At 40.3% G+C, this 23,134-nt stretch overlaps 1 protein-coding gene and 1 non-coding gene across 2 annotated transcripts in view; one reads left to right on the forward strand and one right to left on the reverse strand.

Annotated features, from left to right (window-relative positions):
- Window positions 1-20,324, reverse strand: part of Rab11a (RAB11A, member RAS oncogene family) — a 22,428-nt gene extending 2,104 nt beyond the window's left edge. Inside the window, exons 1-4 of the mRNA XM_021171701.1 lie at window positions 20,143-20,324; window positions 10,821-11,016; window positions 9,214-9,407; window positions 8,103-8,183 (exon numbers count right to left, since the gene is read on the reverse strand). Coding sequence (XP_021027360.1) covers window positions 8,103-8,183; window positions 9,214-9,407; window positions 10,821-11,016; window positions 20,143-20,182 — 511 coding nt within the window. The 5' untranslated portion in view covers window positions 20,183-20,324. The remainder of the gene's footprint in view (window positions 1-8,102; window positions 8,184-9,213; window positions 9,408-10,820; window positions 11,017-20,142) is intronic.
- Window positions 20,325-20,594: 270 nt separating this feature from the next.
- Window positions 20,595-20,666, forward strand: Trnaq-cug. Its single transcript has one exon. It is a non-coding gene; the product is annotated as a tRNA-Gln (tRNA).
- The last annotated feature ends 2,468 nt before the right edge of the window (window positions 20,667-23,134 follow it).

The following is a 23,134-nucleotide window of genomic DNA, read 5'->3' on the forward strand; positions in this document are numbered from 1 at the left end:
AAAAAAAAAAAAAAAAAAAAAAAAACAGAGAACACAGGCCTCCTCCTTAAGCAATATCATCAAAAAGTAGGGAAACTCTACAAACGGGAAACCTATATATAAATATAAAATATAATCAGCCTTCCAATAAGATGTACTAGGAAAGGCACAATGTACTCCTATGCAGGTTTCATGTGTCCCTGACAAAACAACTCTTGGTGAATTTGCTCAAGCAGAAATAGGACAAATGCAGAGTCAGATAAGTATAAATTTTCTATCTCTGCTACCTAATACAGTAGGTAACTATCTAAATAAAAATTAAAAATCCATGGCTATGCATGGAGAGCCACAGCCTTTAATCAGAAGATAGAGGCAGGCAGAGCTCTGTGAGCTCAAAGACATCCTGGTCTACATTGTAAGTACCAGGCCACTCAGGGCTATATAATGAGACCTTGTCATTAAAAACATCAAAAGGCAATTCCATAAAAGATTTATTAAATGTATTATTAATACACATGGGAAGATCTGAGTAAGAGCTGCTCATTAGAAATACTATAGACATACTTAATTTTTAGAACTATAATGTGACTATGTAGGAACATGCATGTTCATGAGATAAAATGTTAAAATTACAATGTAATAAATAAATAAGTTACATGGTCAAAATGTTCCAAAAAAGCTGGACATGACGATACATGCCTTTAATCTCAGCACTGAGTTGCAGAGTTAGGGAATGCAGAGGCATGCAGCAGATCTCTGAGTCTGAGGCCAACCTAGTCAACATAGTGAGTTCTAGGACAGCCAAAGCTATGTAGAAAGATCCTGTTTCACCTCACCCCTACCCCCACCCCCACCAAAAAAAAAAAAAAAAGGTCCAAAACACATCAACCAACTATAATGTATCAACATTATCAAACATTACCTAAATCCTAATTTAAACTGTTGATTTTTAAAAGGTCGTATCTATTTAATACTGTTTAGATAACAAATGGCAATAAGGAATTACTATAATTTCTTAGTGGCTGTGTTGTTATAAATTTTAAGTCCCAATTTTTTAGGTATATATTCTAAAATAGTCACAAATGAAATGACTTATTATCTGAGATTTATTTCAAAGTAATAAAAAAAGGTCATAGGTCAGGAACAGACATTGATGGTTATTACTAAAGTAGGCAAGTATGAGCTATTCTGTTCTAGGTACGCAGGAAACAAGGGATAAATCAGTTTCTTGGTACTGAGGAGATGACACAGCAATTAGGAATACTTACTGCTTTTATAGGACCTGGGTTTGGTTCTCAGTACCCAAATGATGACTTAGCATAACTGCAGTTCCAGAGATTCAATGCCTTCTAGCCTCCATGAGCACTAGGTATATTATGTGGTACACACCTCCATAAATGAAAGCATTCATACACATATATTTAAAAACAAAACATTTTCCCTAAGGTAGAGCAACAGTGACTTACTAAGCGGGGCTAGAGACATGGCTCAGCGCTTTAAGAGAACCCACTAACCTTCTAGAGGGTCTGAGTTCAGTTACTAGCAGGTGGCTCGAAACTGGTCCTAAGTCAAGCTCTAAGGGCATCTGACTCCCTTTTCTGACCTCTTCCATCACCCACACACATGAAACACACACTCAGGGATCACAAGAGTGTGAACACACAGACAAACACACACACACACACACACACACACACACACACACACGTTAATAGTTAAACTAACAAAAACACTCATTTGTCTGAGAAGGATGGTAGTGGTTCAAAGGTGAAGGAGCATCAGTAGAGAAAGAATACAATACAGACAAGCTATTGATTAAAGTTTAAAAACAAGAACACAAAGAATATGGTGTTGACAGGTCTTTTGCTGGGGGGAGGATAGGGATGGCCAGTGAGATGCTCAGTGAATAAAGGCACCTTTCTCCAATCCTGACAATGTGAGCATAATCCCCACTAACTACCTGGTAAAAGGAGACTTGTCTACCCCCTGCAAGTTGACTTTTGGCCTTCACTCTCACAATTTGGCACTCAATGAACCTCATACCACTAGAGAAAATAAATACTTAAAAATTTGTCTTAAAAGGAAAAAAAAAGCCAGATGTGGTGGCACATACCTTTAATATCAGCACTTGAGAGGCAGAGGTAGGTGGATCTCTGAGTTTGAGACCAACCTGGTAGGTATACTGAGTAAGTTCTAGACAGCCAGAGCTACACAGTAATACATTATCTCAAAGAAGAGAAGATAGGGATGAGGGCGAAAGAGGGAGGGAGGGGAAAGAAAATAGAAAAGAATGGAATAGGAATGTGTCCAGGACAAAGAAGAGTTCCCTGACTGAGGCTCATGACTAAGGAATAATGATAATCATCAACCTGTGGTTAAACTATACCATTCGCTCTTTATGTTGTCCATTAATACCTAACTGGATAGAGCACCTTTCTGAAAAGAAAAACAGTAAATATGTGATCCCTGTTAAATGTTAACTTCTTTACAAGTTGTTCTAAAGATTAAGTTAGGAAAACAAATCCAAACACCAGAAACTCTATAAATTACGACGGCATGCAACACTGGAAGAGAGACAAAGGAGACTTCTCGGACGACAGAGAGGTAAATAATTAAAGAGATCTCATTACAAAGCAGGAAACTTGAGCAGTGTTGTGTGACAGTCTACAAGTGCTGCATTCTTCTAGAAATGGTACAGCTGCTATGCTTTCTCTTGTCACCAAAAATGTATCCACTTGTGAAAACCACCAAGACAATAAACAAAAGGAATTAGAAAAATATTTTTTCAGGTCTAAACATTTCTAAAGAGTTCCACAACTAATGTACTTAAAGTCTCTTGTGTGTGTAATTTTCTTTGATAAGCATAAGCCATTCAACAGGGGTTACTGCAGCGTGGAGGAGGGGGCAGTAATATGCTAAGTCAGAGGCAGGTAACTTATTTCACTCTCAGGGATCTGTTCTCCTTTAGAGTCAAATGAATGTGTGATCAGTTAATTTCCATGCAGTCCCTTTTCAAGATGCCCAAAGGTTAGGAATAATTAGAAAAAAAGCAATCCTGCTTTATCTATTCTCCAACAGAATCTTTTATAGGAGATTTAGACATGAAGTAAAATACTAATATATTATAGCTTTAAATATGAGGCAAAACTCCGAAGATATAAAGTCTGTTTTTCTACTCTCCCTGAATTGTGGATTGGCTGGCAAAATAATTCTAAAGAAATTACACACAATTGTTCCAAATTAAGGAACAAGAAGGGTTATAATTATAGTTCCATTGGTGCTGGAGAGATGGCTTAGGTGTTAAGATGACTGGCAGAGAATGCTGTTCTGTTCCAAGCACCCACAAGGCAGCTCAAGTCACCTTTAACTGCAGTTCCAGGGGATCTGACACCTTCTTCAGATCTCCTCAGGCATGTGGTACACTTACATATACAAGTATATATACACAAAATAAAATAAAAATTTAAAAATCTTTAGTTTCTCCAAAGTTTTTAAAACCTAGTAGTCTAGTAACCCATGCCAGCCTCTACAAAAGCTTCTTATTTATTCACCTTTTCAAACCTCCTGTTCATCATGTACATCTCTTGAAGGTCAAAAAGATTCCCATTTGAGATAGTGCCACATCTTCTGCAGCAAGTGAGAACCAAGATACTATTACCCCTAGTGAAAACAGTCTTAAACTCAGCTGGCAAGACAGTTCAGTGAGTAAAAGCAACCCATGTTTCTTTCGTCCCTGGGACCCACGTGGTAGACAGTAAGAACTGCCTCCTGCATTTGTCCTCTGTCCTCCACTCTGTGCCCACATACATATACACATACATGCAACAGAAACAAGTTAAAATGTAATATTAAAACTTCTAATAATTCTCCATATTCTCATGAAGTTAATACCTGGCAACTTTAGTGCCTTTGTTATTTATTTATTTTGAGACAGGGTCTTGTTATATGGTCCGGGCACATACAGCCCACCAAGTATCAGGATTACAGATTTGTGTGTACCACCAAACTGGCTTTAAAGAACCAGTGTGTTACCTTAATTAAAATCATCTCAGCCATAGAATTAAGAGTTTAGTCTTCAATTTAGAAATTTACCTTGAATTTACTAATTACATGGAGAAATCTGGCTAAAAGCAGATTTCTAAACTGAACTAAAGTTCAAAGTTAGAACTACCAGTGGCTAAGACAAACACATTATCATGAGCCTCTTATATGATGAGCTGAACCACCTTTATGGCATTCAGGCCACAAGCTGTACACCTGCATTTAATCACAAAGAAACACTGGATAAAACTCAATCTGAGAGATGACAACTGACCTATATCTCTTAAAAATACTAAGGGTGATGAGAAAGGAAAAATTAAAGGAACTATTGTCAAGCAGTGACAAGACAGCTAAACAGCACATATGCTATGATTCCAGGCTTTTTCCTTCTTATTATTAATTGGAATTACTGGCAAAATCTGAGTCAGACTTGTAGCTAAAGACTGACTATTGGTTTAAATCACTGTGTTACGTTATAGAAGAGAAAGTACTTGTTTCTAGTAAATAAGCAACAACAACAACAGAAGACTTAGGGATAGAGGGTGGTACGCAGAGTACCTGCTTGCATTTGCATATAGTGTGTGTGTGTGTGTGTGTGTGTGTGTGTGTGTGTGTCTTTGTTGGGAAGGGAAAGGTAAATGGAAAGGAAAAAGACACTAATACTTAAGGAAATGGGGTGTTAAGGTTCTCACAAATTCTTTATACTATTACTGTAAGATTTAACCAACTCTGAAATTGCCAAAATACAAAGTTAAAATGAAAAGAGAGCATGGAAAACAGTGGTTAAAAACATCTCTTAGGGATGAAACTCAGCTGGGACAGAGCTTGCCTGCCTGACATGCTCAAGACATAGTCGATGGCTGGAGAGATGGCTCAGTGGTTAAGAGCACCAACTACTCTTCCAGAGGTCCTGAGTTCAATTCCCAGCAACAACACGGTGGCTCACAATCATCTGTAATAGGATCTGACAACCCTCTTCTGGTGTGTCTGAAGAGAGCAATGGTGGTGTACTCATGCATAAGATTAAGAAAAGACCGAGTTGGATCCCTAACAGTTTACCCCTCCCCCACACAACTCCTGGTGAACTTGAGATGGAAAAAACAAAGCTGCACTGGAAGGCAGGACTGAAGCAACCCATCAGCCCACCTTGCTACTAGTGAACTACTTCTAAAAGCACCACCAGACAACTCAGACATGAACAAAGTGTGGATCTGCTGCACAATAGTTCCAATAATTTTACATTTTAGCTCCATGAATAAAGGAAGCTGCCACCAGGCCTGATGACCTGAGTACTTGCCCCATGACCCACATGCTAAAAGGCGCTGTCCTTTGGCTACCACACTATAAATACTATAACCCCATACCTTATATAAATGAATAAATAAAATGTGATTTTTAAAAAGATTAAAAATTAGGCCAGGTGTAGTAGCACATGCTTTTATTCTCAGCACTCCCAAAGCTGAGGCAGGTGGATCTCTGAATGCTCAAGCCTGGCCTGGCCTGGCCCACACAGTGGAAAACAAAAAGAAAGTAGGACTTGTAGGCATACTGTATATTCAATAAAATATTGCAAGCTTAAAACTATCTGCAGCGAGATCACTCAGAAAAGATCTTTTTAAAAAGCTGCCAGTGCCACAAGCTGTCTATTCCCCTCCAGCCATAGTGACTATTCTTCAGATAACAAAAACAATTTTATGCTGACAATGGTGGTGCACGCCTTTAATCTCACATTCCAGAGGCAGAGGCAGAGGCAGGTAGATCTCTGAGTTCCAGGACAGAGCAAGTTCTACAGAGCAAGTTACAGGACAGCCAGGAATACACAGAAAAACCTTATCTCAAAACAAAGCGAAACAAAACAAAACAAAACTAAGCTAACGTGTATTGGCTGGTTTTGTGTGCCAACTTAACACAAGCTAGAATAATCAAAGGAAGGAGCCTCAGTTGAGAAAAATTCCTCTGTGAGACCCATCTGTAAGGCATTTTCTCAATTAGTGATCAATGGGGGAAGGCCCAGCCTATTGTGGATGGTGCCATCCCTGGGCTGGTGGTCCTGGGTTCTATAAGTTAGCAGGCTAAGTAAGCTAAGTGAAGCAAGTCAGCAAGCAGAAGTCCTCCTCAGCTCCTGGCTCTAGGTTCCAACCTCCGAGTTCCTGCCCTGACTTCCTCCAGTGATGGACTATGATCTGGAAGTGTACGCTAAATAAAACTTTTCCTCTCCAACTTGCTTTTTGGCCACAATGTTACATTGCAGCAATAGAAACCCCAACTAAGACACAAATCAAACCAACAACAAAAAAAAATGTTTTTAATAAAGTACATGCAAATCACCAATATTTATATTATTTTTAAAAATTTTTTTTTCTATGTATTTTAACATGTTGTTTTTCCTTAATTACTACTTAAATACTGATTTATCAAATGTTTGCTATGTACCAGGAAGAGCTAAGCCCTTGACAGGCATTAACTCATATATTTTTGGGAACTACTAAAGTATCAGTGACAGTGCATTCTTTTCTGTGGAATAAAGATAAAACAAACAAACAAAACAATAACAAAAACCCCTAACTAGCAATAACAAATTAAATCATGCCATATCAAATCATACTCCTGTAATTTAAAAGTACAAGCTCCTTCACGAAGAAAATAGTAACTAACCAAAATGTATCAGAAACTTTGTTTATTTTAAACTATGTGTATATGTGTATATCTATGTGTGTTTGTTCTCATGTATATGTAGATGTCAGAAGAGGGTGTTAGATCCCCTGGAGCTGGAGTTACAGAAGCAGCCTGGCATGAGTACTGGGAATCAAACTCCAGTCCTCTAGAAAAATATGTACTCCCAACTGCTGAGCCATTTCTCCAACCCAACATATATCCAAATTTTACAAATGAAGAAATTAAAGCCTTTGAAAAAGTAACTTGCTCAAGATCATAGCTCCAAAAATAAATGGAAGAATCAGGCTTTCCACTTCATGATCTAAATCCCTAGGCTTATTACACACACTTTTCTTTTAAACAATAAAAGAATACTTTAAAAGTTAAAATTCTGATCATCTCTAATATAAGTGCTACATACAGCATTAAAACTTATTACATTACAATAGGAAACTAAACAATTCTATATAACAATTTATCAGAACACTACATAAGACTCTACTTTGTGTTGATTAGATTCTAATTCATAAGTTCTTAAAAGTAACACATCATTTAGGTCTATTGAAAAACAATCTATGAAAGTACTTCTTAATAGATTAAATGTACTTATAATTTGGTTATTCTAATAAAACCAAAGAAAATATGAGTCTGAAGAAATAAAATGTCTTCTTTTACAAGAAGCTGACCTGGTAACTCACATTCCAAAACGGCGTGAACTTTGTCCCATTCCTTGTACTCATTTAAACCTTTCCATATGCAGACTGGGCCGACTGTGTTTACAAGGAACACACTCCTGTTCTCTCAGAAGAACTATCTGTGCTTTCTTTTTTTCACTTAAAATTTTTGATGTAATTTCCCTAGGTTTTTCAATTTTCTTTTTTTAAGATTTTTTTGTGTGTGCATGTGTGTCTGTCACATGTGTACTGGTACCATCGTTCGGATCCTCTGAAGCTAGAGCTATAGGCAGTTGTGAGCCACCCCACATGGGTGCTGGGAACAAAACTTGGGTGCTTGGGAAGAACTGAAGGTACCCTTAAATGCCAAGCCACTTCTCCAGTCAATTTTTTCTAACTTCCAAAGGCATTTATATCTTTCTATAGTCAGGATCTCAGTATTTACGTTATGAAAGTGCATTTTAAAAAGAGAAGAACATACGTAAGAACATATAACTGTCCCTTTGACTATGAGGTATAGACTACATTGCCTGAACACAAGGAAATGAACAAATTACTTTCAAAGAATTTTTCCCCAGATGAATTCACATGACTGAAGTGCAACCTGCAAAAACTGTAACTGTACACATCAAGGAATTTATACTATAGTTGCTCTCTAATGATAGTCATTTTCAGGTGGCATAACAGTTTCCTAATTAACTCACTTCCTAAAACTCCAGTTCCCATTGGTGTAACCGAAAACACAGGTCTCACCTGTTAGAATTGTCTGAAAAGCAGCTTCAACATTTGTAGAATCTAGAGCAGATGTCTCAATGAATGACAAACCATTCTTCTCTGTAAAAAGAAACAAAATTTTCAGTCTGGTAAATTTTGATTGCTGTTTAATAGTGCTGGTGATTGGTGATCTAATCCAGGGCCTCCCCAATGCTAGCCAAGCCCTCTACCACAGACCTACCTCCCCAACTTTCCATAAGGTGTTTTTTGGTGGTAGTTGTTTTTTTTTTTTTTGGCTTTACAAGACAGGATTTCTTTGTGTAGCCTTGGCTGTCCTAGAACTCCTTTGTATATTAGACTGGCCTGGAAATTACAGAGATCTGCCTGCCTCTACCTCCAGAGGGCTGGTATTAAAGGCATGTACCATCACTGCCCAGCTTTCTCCAAGTTTTAAAACAGAAGATGTGATAAGCTTACAATCACAAAAGGGAAGATAAAAGACTAAGACTTAGTTCAGCATGGCCAAGAATTCAAGAGCAGCCTGAGACTATTCTTCAGACAGTCATGAGACTATCGGAAAGATACATGAGAAAGTATTTCAAACTACCACACAAAAACCTCTAAATGGTATCAACGTCTGGCGTAATATCCAGACAATATTTTACTTTTACTTCAGTAAGTAAATTTTCGCTCCCTTGTAATTACTTCTGCATATAAATACCACCAATAGCAATGCGTGAAACTATTCAGAATTTAGTTAACTTATCAAACGTCCACTATTTCCACCCCTAACCATCCTCCCTAGCAACTATATAGCTAAAAACATACTCACTTAGAAGTCTATTCAATTTGAAAATTTTAAGTTAAAGGAAAATACTCATAATCCTTTCACTAACACAACTTCATGACTTCTTAGCAGATGCAGCGCTGCTTTCTTCTGGTAGTTTCCCCTACCAGAAGGGCAGCTAGAAATAAGCAGATCCTACATGAAGTGCAAAGTGCTCAACTTCTAAGCATCTTTGTCAGTCTTTGACACTCCTTGACAGACTACTTTTCAGACTCACATAGAACATTGCTAAAGAAGAGAGGTGTAATGTTCAAACAGAGAAATACAGAAGCACTGTAATATTGTGGAGCTTATATTACTAACCTGCAAAAGCTCTTGCTTCATCTGTAGGAACTGCCCTGAGATGACGTAAATCACTCTTATTGCCCACAAGCATGATAACAATGTTACTATCAGCATGATCTCTCAGTTCTTTCAGCCATCGCTCTACATTTTCATATGTGAGATGCTTAGCAATGTCATAAACCAATAAGGCACCTACTGCTCCACGATAGTATCTGCAAACAGAAACATATAACTATCAGAAGACAATAAAAAGGTAGAAATGAACACCAGAAAGAACACAAAATGTGATGGTATAGGGCTGGAGAGATGGCTCTGTGGCTAAAACACTTGCCATCCTGCATGAAAATCTGCTTGGGTGTTAAAAATCCCCAGAACCCATGAAAAAGCTGACATGGTAGCACTCAGTAATCCTGGTCCTCCTACTGTGATATGAGGGAGTCGGGGGGGGGGGGGGGCTGAAACAGGAGAATCCTAGAAGTTCTCAGGACAGGTATCCTGGCATAAACAGCACTGAACAACAAATACTGCCTATCTCAAACAAGGTAGGACCTCACAAGTGTGAGGACCAACATCCAAGGTTGTCTGTCCTCTGACCTCTATCTACACAGCAAGAATACACAGACATACACACTAACACAAACACCCTCTACATTCTCTCATATGCTCATCTTCAGGGACACACACAAATACACACACAAAGAGATTTTTAAAAATAATAATACAAACTTGTAAATACATTTCTGAAAATTCCTAGTATCACATGAGGGGTGGTGCCACATAACTGTCCTGGGTGCTGGAGGTCTGAGGCCTGCCTGGGCTACATAATGAGTACCATGCTACAAAGTGAGACCAGGTATCAACACACACACACACACACACACACACACACCAGATATGGTAGACAGTAGTCATCCCTTATATGAGGTTTTATACCTAGTCATCCACAGGCCAAAAATATTAAATGGGAAATAATAATAAATAATTCATAAGCTTTAAATTGCCACCATTTTAAGTATCATGACAAACTCCTCAGTGTTCCCCTTCATCCAGGCCAGCACATGACTCATTCTTTTGTCCAATGTACCCACACTATATAAACTACCTGCCTGTTAAAGTCACTTTGTAGCCCTCCCATTATTTATGGTCTTTTCTGTGTTCAAGTAACCCTTAGTTTATTTAAGAATAGCCCCCCAAAGCAATTATGACATGACAAAGAAAAAAGGGTCTATTAAGAGAAAAGATACAAGGTGCTGGAAAGATGCTCAGCAGTTAAGAGTACTTGCTGCTGCTGAGGAGGACCCAGGTTTGTTTTCTAGCATCTACACGGTGGTTCACAACCATTTGTAACTATACTTTCAATGGATCTGATACCATCTTCTTACCTCCATGTGTACTAAGCATGAACATGGTACACATACACATATGCAGGCAAAACATGAATAAAAATAAGATGAATTTTAAGAGAGAGAAACATAGGGTTTAGAACAATCTGTGGTTGTAGGCATTAAAGGAAGGTCTTGGAACGTCTTGCAAGGTTAAGGGAGGACTACTGTTTCTTCCCAATACCTAAAGTCAGCAATTCACCTGATACCAACCTATTCCAGAACTGAAAACCATGAACTTACGCAGACGTTATAGCCCTGTACCGCTCCTGCCCTGCTGTGTCCCATATCTGTGCCTTTATTGTTTTCCCATCAACCTGGATGCTTCTTGTTGCAAACTCTACTCCAATGGTACTCTTGCTTTCCAGATTAAACTCATTTCGAGTAAATCGAGACAGGAGGTTACTCTTTCCAACACCAGAATCTCCAATAAGGACAACTAAAAAGACAAAAAAATAAATAATATAAGCTGGATGAAGGCACACACATTCAAAATACCAACATGCTTAACAGGAGGATGTTTGGCTTCAAAATAAATACAACCAAGGATTTTTAAAGAGACAGAAGCATAGTACTGAATAGTTTACATCAGTGACTAATCGATTTAAACCAATCACTTACTCTTTGTAATCTATTTCTGTCTGCATAATGACTTTCGCACATCGTCTACTTAGCACAGATCAGATATAGCACCCCATCTAAAAAACATCCCCCTCTTTTATTCCTATTTAGGAACTCACACCCAGTGCCCTACTCATGTAAGGTAGCTAACACCTGACAACTGAGCTATATCCCCAGCCCTTAAAAATGCAATTTTGCAATTTTAATCATAGAATACTGTAGTCATCAATTCAAACACCAATTACCTTTAACTTATACCAACCTCACTAACTTAGAAAGCATTCTGAAAAGTAAATATCAACTTGTGATTTTAATGTGTTAGACATCAAACAAAAGATGTCAGCGCATGGAGTAGGAAAGCATGTGTGTTCTACTACTACATTCTACTACTGTCATTAAAGACTGGGAGTGATAGAGAGCTGAAACACATTTAAAACAGGAGGCATGAGGCTTACAAGCTTTGCTGCTCTGCTCATAGAAACTATAATCATCTTTAATAGTTACAATTCAGACTGGCAGAAAGCACGAGGGTGCCCCACCTCACTACAAACGGGAGCCCTAGGAAGTTAACAATTCCGACACACTGAGTCAAAGCCAAAACAAGGAGGGCAAACACTTTGACTTAGGACTTTAAAAAAATTTTTTTCAAAACAAATTTTGATTATACCTACTTCCTGTGGTTTTTATAAAAGATGGCAGTTTATTTACAAGTAACTTGTCATCTCAAGTGTTACTCTACTTTGAAACTCTTCAAATAGAGCTGGTGAGATGACTTAGCAAATAAAGGCACTTGCCACCAAGCCTGAGAACGACAGAGTTCCATCTCTGGGACCCATACACTCCACTTGTGCACAGAACTCAGCTGACGTCTGGTCTATTGCTATGTATTATAATACTAAATACTGGTCCTGGTTGCCCTTAGGGATGACCTGTAGACCCAAGCGATGCTATATAACCTTGCCACCCAAGTTATTCCTGATTGGTGAATAAAGATGCCCCAAGGCTTGGGGTCTGAGGAGAGACCATTAGGAGAGAGAACATGTCACAGGATAGGTGAGTCATGAAAACATGACCACGAGAGCTGACCAATTGGAGTTAAGAGCTGCCCAGGTGGAACATGACAAGTTTTAACTCAAGGTTATTGACAGGAAAGTAGATTTTAATAGCATAGAGGGTAGATATCTGACCAGCTCTAGTTCATTAAAGGTTATTAGAAACATAAAAATGTTGTGTCTTTTATCTGGGAATTAAATGATCTAAGGCGGGGTAGAAACCCCCAACTGAGATTAAATATATACTACTACAGAGCTCACACAAGTGAATGAATATAATTTTCCATGTTTATAAACATGAGTACGTATGCTATGTATATGGGCCAGAAGAGAAGAGAGCTGGAGTTACAGACAGTAGTGAACAGCCAAATATTGGTGCTGGAAACTGAACTGGGTCCTCTCTAAGAGCAGCCAGTTCTTAACCACTAAGTCACCTCTCCAGTTCCAATCAATGCAATTAAGAACATTTTTAAAAAGGAAGGGGGATTTCATGGGCTGGAGAGATGGCTCAATGGTTATGAACACTGGCTATTCTTCCAAGGACCCAGGTTTGAGTCCTTGTACCCAGGGGTCCTTACAGTACTTTAACTCCAAACAACAGTTTGTAATTCAGTTCCAGAATCTGATGTCCCTTTCTGGCCTCTGCCTATACTACATACAAGTAGTTAACAGACATTACTGTAGACCAAATCACACACACACACATTAAAATTTTCATAGTCAGCCATGGTGTACTTCTTTTAGAAGTGTACTGCATAGTGTACTTTTAGAAGGCAGAGGTTGGCAGATCTTTCTGGGTTCAAGGCAAATTTGGTCTACACAGAGTTCTAGGCCAATAAGAGCTACAAAGTGAGATCCAGTTTCAAAGCAAAACAACAAAAAGAAACAGAGCCAGTTGCACACACCTTTAATCCTAGCTCTTGGGAGGCAGAGGCAGGTAGATCTCTGAGTTTGAGGCCAGTATGTATGGTCTACAGGAATGAGATCCAAGAGAAGTAGAGCTACACAGAGAAACACTGTCTCTCAAGGAGAGGGGATGAGGGTGAGTTGGTCGAGACAGGAAACTGAAAAACAAGTTGTTTGTTTTAAGGGAGGGTCTCAATTTGGAACCCAGGTTGGTCTAGAACACACAAAACTCTCTTACTTCAGCTTCCTGAATGCTAAGATTATAGGTGTGTGCCATTGTGCCCAACTTCAGACAAGTTGGGTTAAAACATAAATTTAAAGATCAAAATGGGGTTGGAGGTTTACAGAATCTGAGCCAGCTAACATTTTTTCCCTGCATAAATTTTTGTAGGTATTTTAGTGAACACTGTATTTATTTCTACTGTTGACTAGTAATACTTTTTAAGTAGCTAATTGATTTAGGCATCAGACTAGAAAAATCAACACACAGGGTTAAGGTCACAGACTAATAAGCCATGTTTTACTCAAAAGACTGGGATTTGATGGTGCATGTAGAAAGGAGGCTGACTGCACTCCAGCCAAAGGAAAAAGAGTGTACACCTTTCTTGTTACAGAAGTATACACAGCTCACCCTAGAACAACCATGCGTTATCAAGTGCATATCTTTCTGGCTTCCTGTATCAGCTGATTCAGCAAGAAATCCCAGCAGCAGTGACTCCATGTAACAAAGAAGATAATTCTGTCTTTGTAGTCAGAGAGTACCCTAGTAAACAGACATTAAATGCTTTTACTAGATACCAGGGAAAATGATGTCAAGGCCATGAAAACAGATTAGTAGGCTGGTTTCCAAACTCCACTACTGTAGATGTGAAGTTGAATCCCAGCAACATTAATAGAGCCTCCTTATTGAGATACATTCACTGTTCATTCTTAGTATAAGAGGTTAAATGGTCAGATCACAACTCCTGGTGGGAACAGGGAGAGGGTCCCAGCCAAGAACCCAGTCTGGGCTTCTGCCAAAACTTCCTTCATCTTTCCTGCATAGAAATCCTCAGTCAGGACAAGAATACAGGAACTCAGGCCTGAAAGACGGTTCACTGGTAGAGGCAATTACTGCCAAGCTTAAAGACCTGAGTTCAATCCCATGGACCCACACAGTAGAAAGAAAATCCATCCCTTCGATTGTCTTAGACTTCTATCCATAAACACCATGGCATGAGCCTCCCACCCCCCAAAAAAGAAAAAACCCTTAAATAAATAAGTGTGATCTGGAGAGGAAGAAGACTGGATAACCTGCTGAGGAAATCTCCTTTCAGTCACTTCTGGTCACACACTAGCATCAGCACTCACTTGAGGTATGAAACAGTGCAGAAAGAAAAAAAACTAAAGATTAGAACACATCTAATTAATTCACAGACACTCCAGTTTCAGATAGTAATTCAGAACCACTCACAGTCTAAAGTAAGAAAGCGAAGGTGAGCATGTCACCTGGGTAACGGCATCCTGTGGTGGGGACACCTTCAAAGAGCAGTGTACTCTCCCACAGACACTCCAGCACTAAGTCACACTCTGTTTTGTTTTTTAAAAATTAGCCATTCTTACATTTTGGAGTTTTGTTTTTTATTTTACTTTATGTGTGTGAATGCTTTGTCTACATGCATGTATGTACATAACATTCATGCCTGCTATGTCACCTGGAACTGGGGTGAGGTTCTCTCTACAAGAGTAACAAGTGCTCTTAATTGCTGAGCCATCTCTGAAGCTCTCTGGCTTATGCCTTGACCTCTACTTTTAACTAATAACTAAATTTACCATCTCATCAAGGTCAAATTCTTATACTAAGTGAAGAACCCACACACCCCCCCATGTAACCAATTAATTTTATTACTTAAAAAAATTACCTTAAAAATGTATTACTTAAAAAATAGCGCCCGGCAGTGATGGCACATGCCTTTAATCCCAGCACTTGGGAGGCAGAGGCAGGCGGATTTCTGAGTTGGAGGCCAGCCTGGTCTACATAGTGAGTTCCAGGACAGCCAGGGCTATACAGAGAAACCCTGTCTCAAAAAAACAGGAAAAAAAAAAAAAAAAAAGCAATAGTTTGTGAACAATTCAAAATTCACAAATGATCTAACAGTATAAAATAGTTATACCAACTAGTTACTGACAAGATCTCCAAAGACCAGCAACTTGTCAAAGGAAAAGGATATCTTAAATGACCAAAGATTCGATCAGAGCTGGAGAGATAGCTCAGCAGCTAAAAGCACTGACTGCTCTTCCAGAGGTCCTGAGTTCAATTCCCAGCAACCTCATGGTGGCTCACGTCCATTTGCAATGTCATCTGATGCCCTCTTCTGGTGTGTCTGAAAAAAAGCTACAGTGTATTTATATAAATAAGTACATAAAATAAATAGATCTTTAAAAAAGAAAAAGGGGCTGGTGAGATGGCTCAGTGGGTAAGAGCACCCGACTGCTCTTCCAAAGGTCCGGAGTTCAAATCCCAGCAACCACATGGTGGCTCACAACCATCCGTAACAAGATCTGACTCCCTCTTCTGGAGTGTCTGAAGACANCTACAGTGTACTTACATATAATAAATAAATAAATCTTTAAAAAAAAATAAAGAAAATAAAAAAGAAAAAGAAATGTGACATGATAAGGAGAGAGCCATTTCTTTTTTCTAACCAAAGCAAGAAGTAATCTATTTAGGCTCAATGGCCGGATAGATGGATGGATGGATGGATGGAATTATCTAACAAAAGAGAATTCATTGGTCATTGATAATGATTCTTAAAAAAACAAAACAAACAAACAAAAAAACTTATGGCCCTTTGTGGACTCAAAATTAAACAATTTCAAGGCAAAATACTTTCATTAAGATGACAACATTTAATTCCCCACCACCACCACCAGTAGTGTGAGGATCTAAACACCTAAGGCTAATGCTAAGCATATGATTTATCACTGAGTTATTATTTACCACCAGCCTCTTGTTTTTAAAAATGTGGGATACTATGTATTCATACCCAACAATCAAAGAAATCAATTTCTGGGCAAGCAAGATAAGGACACTTGCTGCCAAACCTGAAGGTAGGAAGAGAGGACAGACTTCTGACCTCCACACACCCCCAACATACAAACAGTACATAGATAAGCAAATAAATAAATGCAAAAAGAATTTAAAGGAAGCTCCAGTAAATTTTTTTAATTAGTAATGTATCAATTACTAATATAATATCCTAGGCTGAATGGACATAGCAATATCTATAAACTGGATGGCAATATAATTCCTAAATATAATGCCCCCCAAAACTTAGATAGCCTCATCTACCGAAGCTCAAACTAATACTTAATATTAATTTGTTTACATATATACCTTATATTCTATACAAAGCACAAATATCAAACTGTTAAATACTGTAAAAGCAGAATGTGTGTGTGTATATATGTATATATATAATGTAATTTAGTTTTTATCTTCAACCACATTTAAGTATTTTTGCTACTGTTGTCGTTGTTTCTGAAACACGGTCTCATCCTGTAACCCAGACTGACCTCAAGAATCACGGCTTACCTCCGCTTACCTCGTCCTCCCAAGTACTGTAATCACAGGCATAAGCCACCATGCTCAGCCCACATTTACTTTTATACTTCTCTAGCAAGCTTATTTTCTGGACTAAAATTTAACTTCTTACCTCACCTACAGAATATTAGCTTTAAAATTTACCAGCTGAAATTACTATTTTCACACTGGTTTTCAAAAGCTTGGAAGATAATTTTAATCTCAACCACATTCACAGTCCAACCTCACCAAGTCTTTAAAATAAAATGCATCAATAAGGCTGAAGTCTAGACACGTTTTTCCAGGTTCATCAGAATCTGAGTTGCTAAGCCGAAAGTTGTGAAAGAAAAGCTACCAAGCTTCAACTTCAAGTCGGTGGGTGCTACTGACGATCAGCTGATGACTCGTGACACCTGGATTTCAATGAGACTCAGAAGCTAAAGCCAGGGGAGGTAGACTACGCACCCAGCTGTGCTGAGGAAGTGCCACTTTGGCTGTCTTGGTACCCAACTACCTCACTTGTGCCCCACAGCACCTTAACTACATTGTATATGTACAAGATTAACAGGTTTTTAAACAGCCATGCTTAAGTAAAAATTAACCTTCAAGAATGCATCATTTAGCATTGTCCTCTCTGCCCACATTACATTCCCACTTAGACTAATCCACCCCATGCTAATAAACATGCTCGGGTTCCATGTACAAACCCCAGTCGCCTTAACTTTAAGTGTGCTAGCTAGCCTCCTCCAAAGTTGAAATGCTACGGTTCATCTTAGTGAATAAATCTCTGTAGAATGAAATCATTTTAAAGTAATTGTATAAGTAAAAAATTGGCTAAGTAATCAGTGTTGAAATAAAAAATAAAGTGACTCATATCCTGTAGCAGTTTCTAAAAAGTGGAAACTCTTCTCAGCAGAATTTTTAAACACCCAGTCTCACACAGCAAAGTATACAAAAAATAAAACCAGAACCCACATAGACACAAAATATTTCAGAAGTTTCTTGGTTCTGTGCTTCTTTATTAAAATTTACATGTTCTTTAAAAAGATGTATTGATTAGTAAGTGAGGAGGCTCAGTGGGGAATGATGCTTGTTTACCAAGCCTGATGAGATGAATTTGATCCCTGAGACTGTCCGGGTGGAAGAAAAGAACCGACTCCCAAAATTTGTTCTCTTACCCTCAACATGTGTACACATTAGCACACACAAATCAGTAAATACAATTTTTTAAAATTTTTAAAAGCTCAAAAGCTCAAAAGCCTGACAAGAACTATAACTTCATTTATAACCACTTACTGAGTCCTCACAAGAGCTAAATCTGATCATCTCACTCCCCCAAAAGTATCATAGTATTTCCTTTACTGAGGAAACTGAGGCTCAAAAAAGTTGAGCTGGGAAAAATAGTATAATTATATCATAATCTCAAAAAGTAAAAAAATACAAAAAAAAAGTTAACTTTTCCAAGGTCACAAGGCAAAGAAACATAAACCCCCATGTTTTCTCATTGATCAAAGGATGGTCTAATCTAAAAATTAAACTTTAATTTCTTCGGCCAATCTAGGATAAATTAACATTCTTAGGAAAAATAAAGTTTTCTATAACCAACATTCACATTCCAAACCAAATAAGAGAAATAACTTCAAAAGGTACCACCATTACAAAGTACTTAAAAATAAAACTCCCTGATTGACTAAACCTTAGGATTTAGATAATTTCAAATTATCCTAAATGACTTAAATAAACATCCCAGGTCTCCTATTTGTTTTAATTTTGATTTTTTTTTTTTTTTTAGACAGGGACTCACTATGTAATCCTGTATCCTGGAACTCACTCTGTAGACCAGGCTGGACTGGAACTGCCTGCCTCTTCCTCCCAAATGCTGGGATTTTAAAAGCCTATACCGCCAAGGCCTGCTTTCCTAGTTGTATTTTTAAAGTTTGGTGCCTTCTTATCTATACATTACTTTCCAATATGGTAGTGAGGGTAACACTAAAGGTACTTACCCTATAAATAGAATATTCGGAGGAGTGACTTTTGATAAGGGTGTACTAGCAGCTAATGTCAAGACTTGTATTTGGAAATGTTTCCTGCTTCTTCACTGAGTCCACTCATTCTTAGCACCCAATGGCAAAGCCAGGAACACTCACCATGCTTAACACTCTTGAAACTCCACCCTCCCCAGAAAAGCTTTAAAAGCAAGGGCTTCTTCCTCACTGGCAATGATCTTTGTTCAACAAATTACTGATGGTTGCCCTTCTAATTCAGGAGCAGAGCAAGGCTACGAAAGTGAGAGCGCATTCATGAACAAAAAAGCGTTCACTGTACTCTCTCGTCACTGAGAACCGTATCCTTTCACTTCGGCTTCTTCGCGGACTCAACCCATAAGCAAGCCTCTATTTACATCCTTCCCTGTTCTGTCCGCCGGCTCCACATTTCCCCCAACCCTGTAATAGATCCTTGATTTCACTAAAAGGGCACGCTAGCACTATAACCCTCTCTCACCGTTTGGGGAAGGTATGTGACCAACCAGGGCTCTTCCCTTCCGGTCGGATCCTCCCAGTATTGCAGCAGGAAGCAACCAGTCCACAGTGATAAGCTCGCTAGTATTTGTGCAGCGCACAACCTTTCCTGTTCGGGAACTGGGCCTTCAGGTCTGGCAGGGATAACAGCCACCACCCATCCGCAGCCCCTTCTCGAAAGCCAAGTAAAGGAGTTATCCCGGTCTGGTTGTAGCTGGGCAGGGACAGGAGATGAAATGGGGCAAAAAACCGCGAGGTGGGAAGTCATCTGCCTGCCTGGACACTGCGACAAGTGCATGAAAGCCAGGAGTGATGGACAGCCCCTCTTGCCCTCCCCTTCTCTCCCTCCCACCAGCCAGGTCGCTCCGGAGTACTAAACATTAGTTGCCCGTCTGTGGGGAGGGAGGGGACAGTCCGCGGGTACTGACCTCGAGGTCTGCGGGGATGGGGGTGGGGGCTCGGGGACGGGCGAATCTGGCCGAAGCCCAGGAAAAGGCTCACGAGGAGGGAAGGGAAGAAAAGGGAAATGAACAGAAAAGAAAAAAAGCAACCCCCCCCCCGAGCCAGTGGGTGTCCCGATGTGGGTGCTCAGCCCAGGCAGGGGCCTGTCAGAGGTGGGGGAATGTGAGACGAGCAGCAGCATCCAAGAGGAGGGGCTCGAGATGCCTAGGGAAGGAACTGCACGGCCGTGAGGGACGCAGCCATCGGGGAGGACACACAGTGAGGGGCGCCGCGGCTCGTCAGGCCTCCCAAGGGCGCGGGAATCCGGACGAGCGGCAGGACCCCCGACGGGGCGGCAGGAAGGAAGCGCCGAGGCGGACTCCGACCAGGGCAGGGCTGGCCCTGAGAGGTCCCCCGGGAGTGTCTCGGGCCCCAAATGGGCTCTCGCCGGCCCACGGCCTCACCTTTAAAGAGGTAGTCGTACTCGTCGTCGCGGGTGCCCATGGCGCGGCCGAGGAGCTGAGGGGCGGGAGCGGCGGTGGCAACGGCGGCAGGACCAGGGGGCGTCGCTGCAGGGGTAACCCGAGCGAGCGAGGAGCTTCAGCTGCCGGACCCGGTGACGAGCCCCGCCCTGTCTGCGTCACTTCCGGAAGGCCCCAGCCCCTCACAGAAAGTACTTCCGGAGAGATGACACCCCGCCCATAAGCTAGGCAGGGTGGAATGCGCAGGAGTGGTCTCCACATTCTCATCCGGCTTTGGGAAGTCTTACAGGAAAAACAATCCTAAGATGGTCCTTGGAGCCTTTGGCTTGTTCTTCTCCCCAATCATTCAGAGAAGGTCTCTTAATATCTGGCTTCCGGTTGGGGGCGGAGTTTTGTGAGCATTAGAGACCCGAAGGCACTGCTGTCCCTGTGCCGGTTCCATGGTGTAATGGTTAGCACTCTGGACTCTGAATCCAGCGATCCGAGTTCAAATCTCGGTGGAACCTGCTTCCCTTATTTTTTTTTCTCATATTGACTGTATTCTTTAGCTCATACTGAATAATAGAATAACCTTGTTATATCTGCTCTTGGATTGAACCACACGTAGCCTTTACCTATGAAGACTACGCTAATCAATCTTGTCAATTCAGTAGTATCTAATCTTCATGGAGACTTATTGAACTCTTAGATTTTTCTTAGCCTTGGAGAAAGTTTGTTACTTGATTCCTTTTGCTGGAATTTTATACCCTCAGCTTCAGTTAAGGATAGGCACTCCTCACCCACTCAATCTCTCCAGAAATCTCTCACACTATCTCCAGATGTCATTAAGAGAACTTCGCCCACCCTTCCTCATAAAGATTCAAGATCTTGAATCCTATTTTCTGGCCTTCGAGCTAAGCCCGATTAAATAGATTTTAACACAAGAAGAATGGCAATTCCAATGTTAGCGAATATCAGTGTTAAGACTCAAGAAATTTGCCACAGCATCTCCTCTAATTTTGTTCTTGTTGTTTAAGGTGGTTTCACTCTCCCCTCTGTACCCCAGAATATAGCTCAGGCTGGCCCTGCTGTCCTCCTCTGCCCCCTCCCATCTCCACCTCCGTCCACACAGAGGCATAGTCATCTAATAATTCCTGGGAAACAGATGTTTGGTCATGGAAAAGGGGATTCAGCCTACAGATGGAATTCAAATTGCTAATCAACTGACCATAAGCAGAGATGTTATTTTTTTATTATCTGAATAAGCTCAGGGTTGTCCTTAAGGTCTTTCCAAAGTTGGAAGGAGGATTGTCAGCAGAGACGAGATGTTCTTCCAGACAGCCACCAGCAGTCTGAGGAGTTCCCTTATCTATTAGGGACCTGGATTCAGAGAAAAACTGATTCTTGACTTTGCTGCAGCAAAACATTTCAGGATGAGCCAATATGTGAGACAATCAGACTTTATTAGAAGAGATTTTAATATAGATTCTAAGCTATATACTTAAAAGGAAGTGAGGGTCTCAGAAAGAAAGGTGTGGCCAAGAACATGTCTGGGATCGCCTCAGAGAGGACTAGAGTTTCTGAGGAATCTGAGATCACAGGGCGGCTCCTACTTGGTGAATAGAAACTTAACTGATGGGGTAACATCCAAGGTCACAAAGAAGGGTTGCAGGGGAACCTGGGGTGTTTTTACTGTAAACAAAACTCTAGCCCTGTTTCTGAGATGGGGAGAAGGGTGGCCACACTTAATCATCAAGGCTTCGTCCTTAAGAATAGCTCATTGCTGTTTTAACATTCTCTCTAATACCTGTCATGTTTTAAAAGCCGTCCCTAGGCCAGGTGTGCTTACACATGCTTTAAATCCTACTTGGAAGGAAGAGGCAAATGCCTCTGTGAGTTCAAGGGCAGCCAGGGTTACAAAACAGGAAAAACACAGCACAAAAAAGGTCATTCCTACAGCTGGGAATGGCAGCACCTGTGGTCCCAGCACTCATGAAGTAGAGGCAGAAAGATTGCAAGTTCTAGGCCGGTCTGTGGAGATCCTGTCTCAGAGGTGGTATGTGCCTGTTCCTGATAGCTCAGCAGGTAAAGGCACCTGCCACCAGGCCTGAAGGGCTGAGTTCAATTCCAGAGACCTACAAAGGAGGAGAGACATGACTCCTCACTGTTGCCCTCTGACTTCCACAACATATACACACATTAAATAAAGATATAGTTTTAAATTTTTTAAAGGAGGAAGCATTCTTACTTTCTCTTTCTTACTTTCTTTTTTTACTTTCCCTTAATAAATCTACATTCTCTCTACAATAACAGTAATAAAGAATGCTGTCTCCACATTGGCAACCTTCACAGCAAATGTTAATTGCATTGGAATTGTTCATTATTGGAGAGAGAGAGAGAGAGAGAGAGAGAGTTCAATCAGACTCTAGAGTGGCGGCCCTACTGCCTCATAACTGTCCAGTTCTATCTTGTCTCAGGAGCCTTGTGTAGGAGCGCATGGCTACAATTGCAGTCCTTGAGAGGAGATGGGAGGATCAGGAGTTCAAGGTCACCTGGCTACTGGACACCCTATTTGGGGGGTGGGGGAGGGAAGACCATATGATATGGTGAAAATCAGTCCCTGGCAGCTCTGAAGATGGAGGGAAGTAGCCATGATCCCCGTAATCCAGAGGCTTCTAGAAACTGGGAGGAAAAAAAGGAACCAATAGAAGTTCTTCCCAAAGAAGAAACACAGCCTTTTCTATACCTTGATGTTATTGGTGTTAGCCCAGCAAGGCATTAATTTAACTCTCCAAGTTCACGACAATTAATTTTGGCTTGCATAGAAAACAACTACCATGTCATTTTCAGTACTTTCTCCACCAGGACAAAGGGATAGAGTGCCAGGTATGGCGGCACGTGCCTGAAATACCAGCATCCAGGAAATGGAGGCAAGAGGATCAGCAGTTCAAACTCAGCGTAAGCTAGTTTGATTAAGCAGTTCAAACCACAGCAG

This window comes from Mus caroli, chromosome 9 (assembly GCF_900094665.2).
Source record: "Mus caroli chromosome 9, CAROLI_EIJ_v1.1, whole genome shotgun sequence".
NCBI lineage: Eukaryota > Metazoa > Chordata > Mammalia > Rodentia > Muridae > Mus > Mus caroli.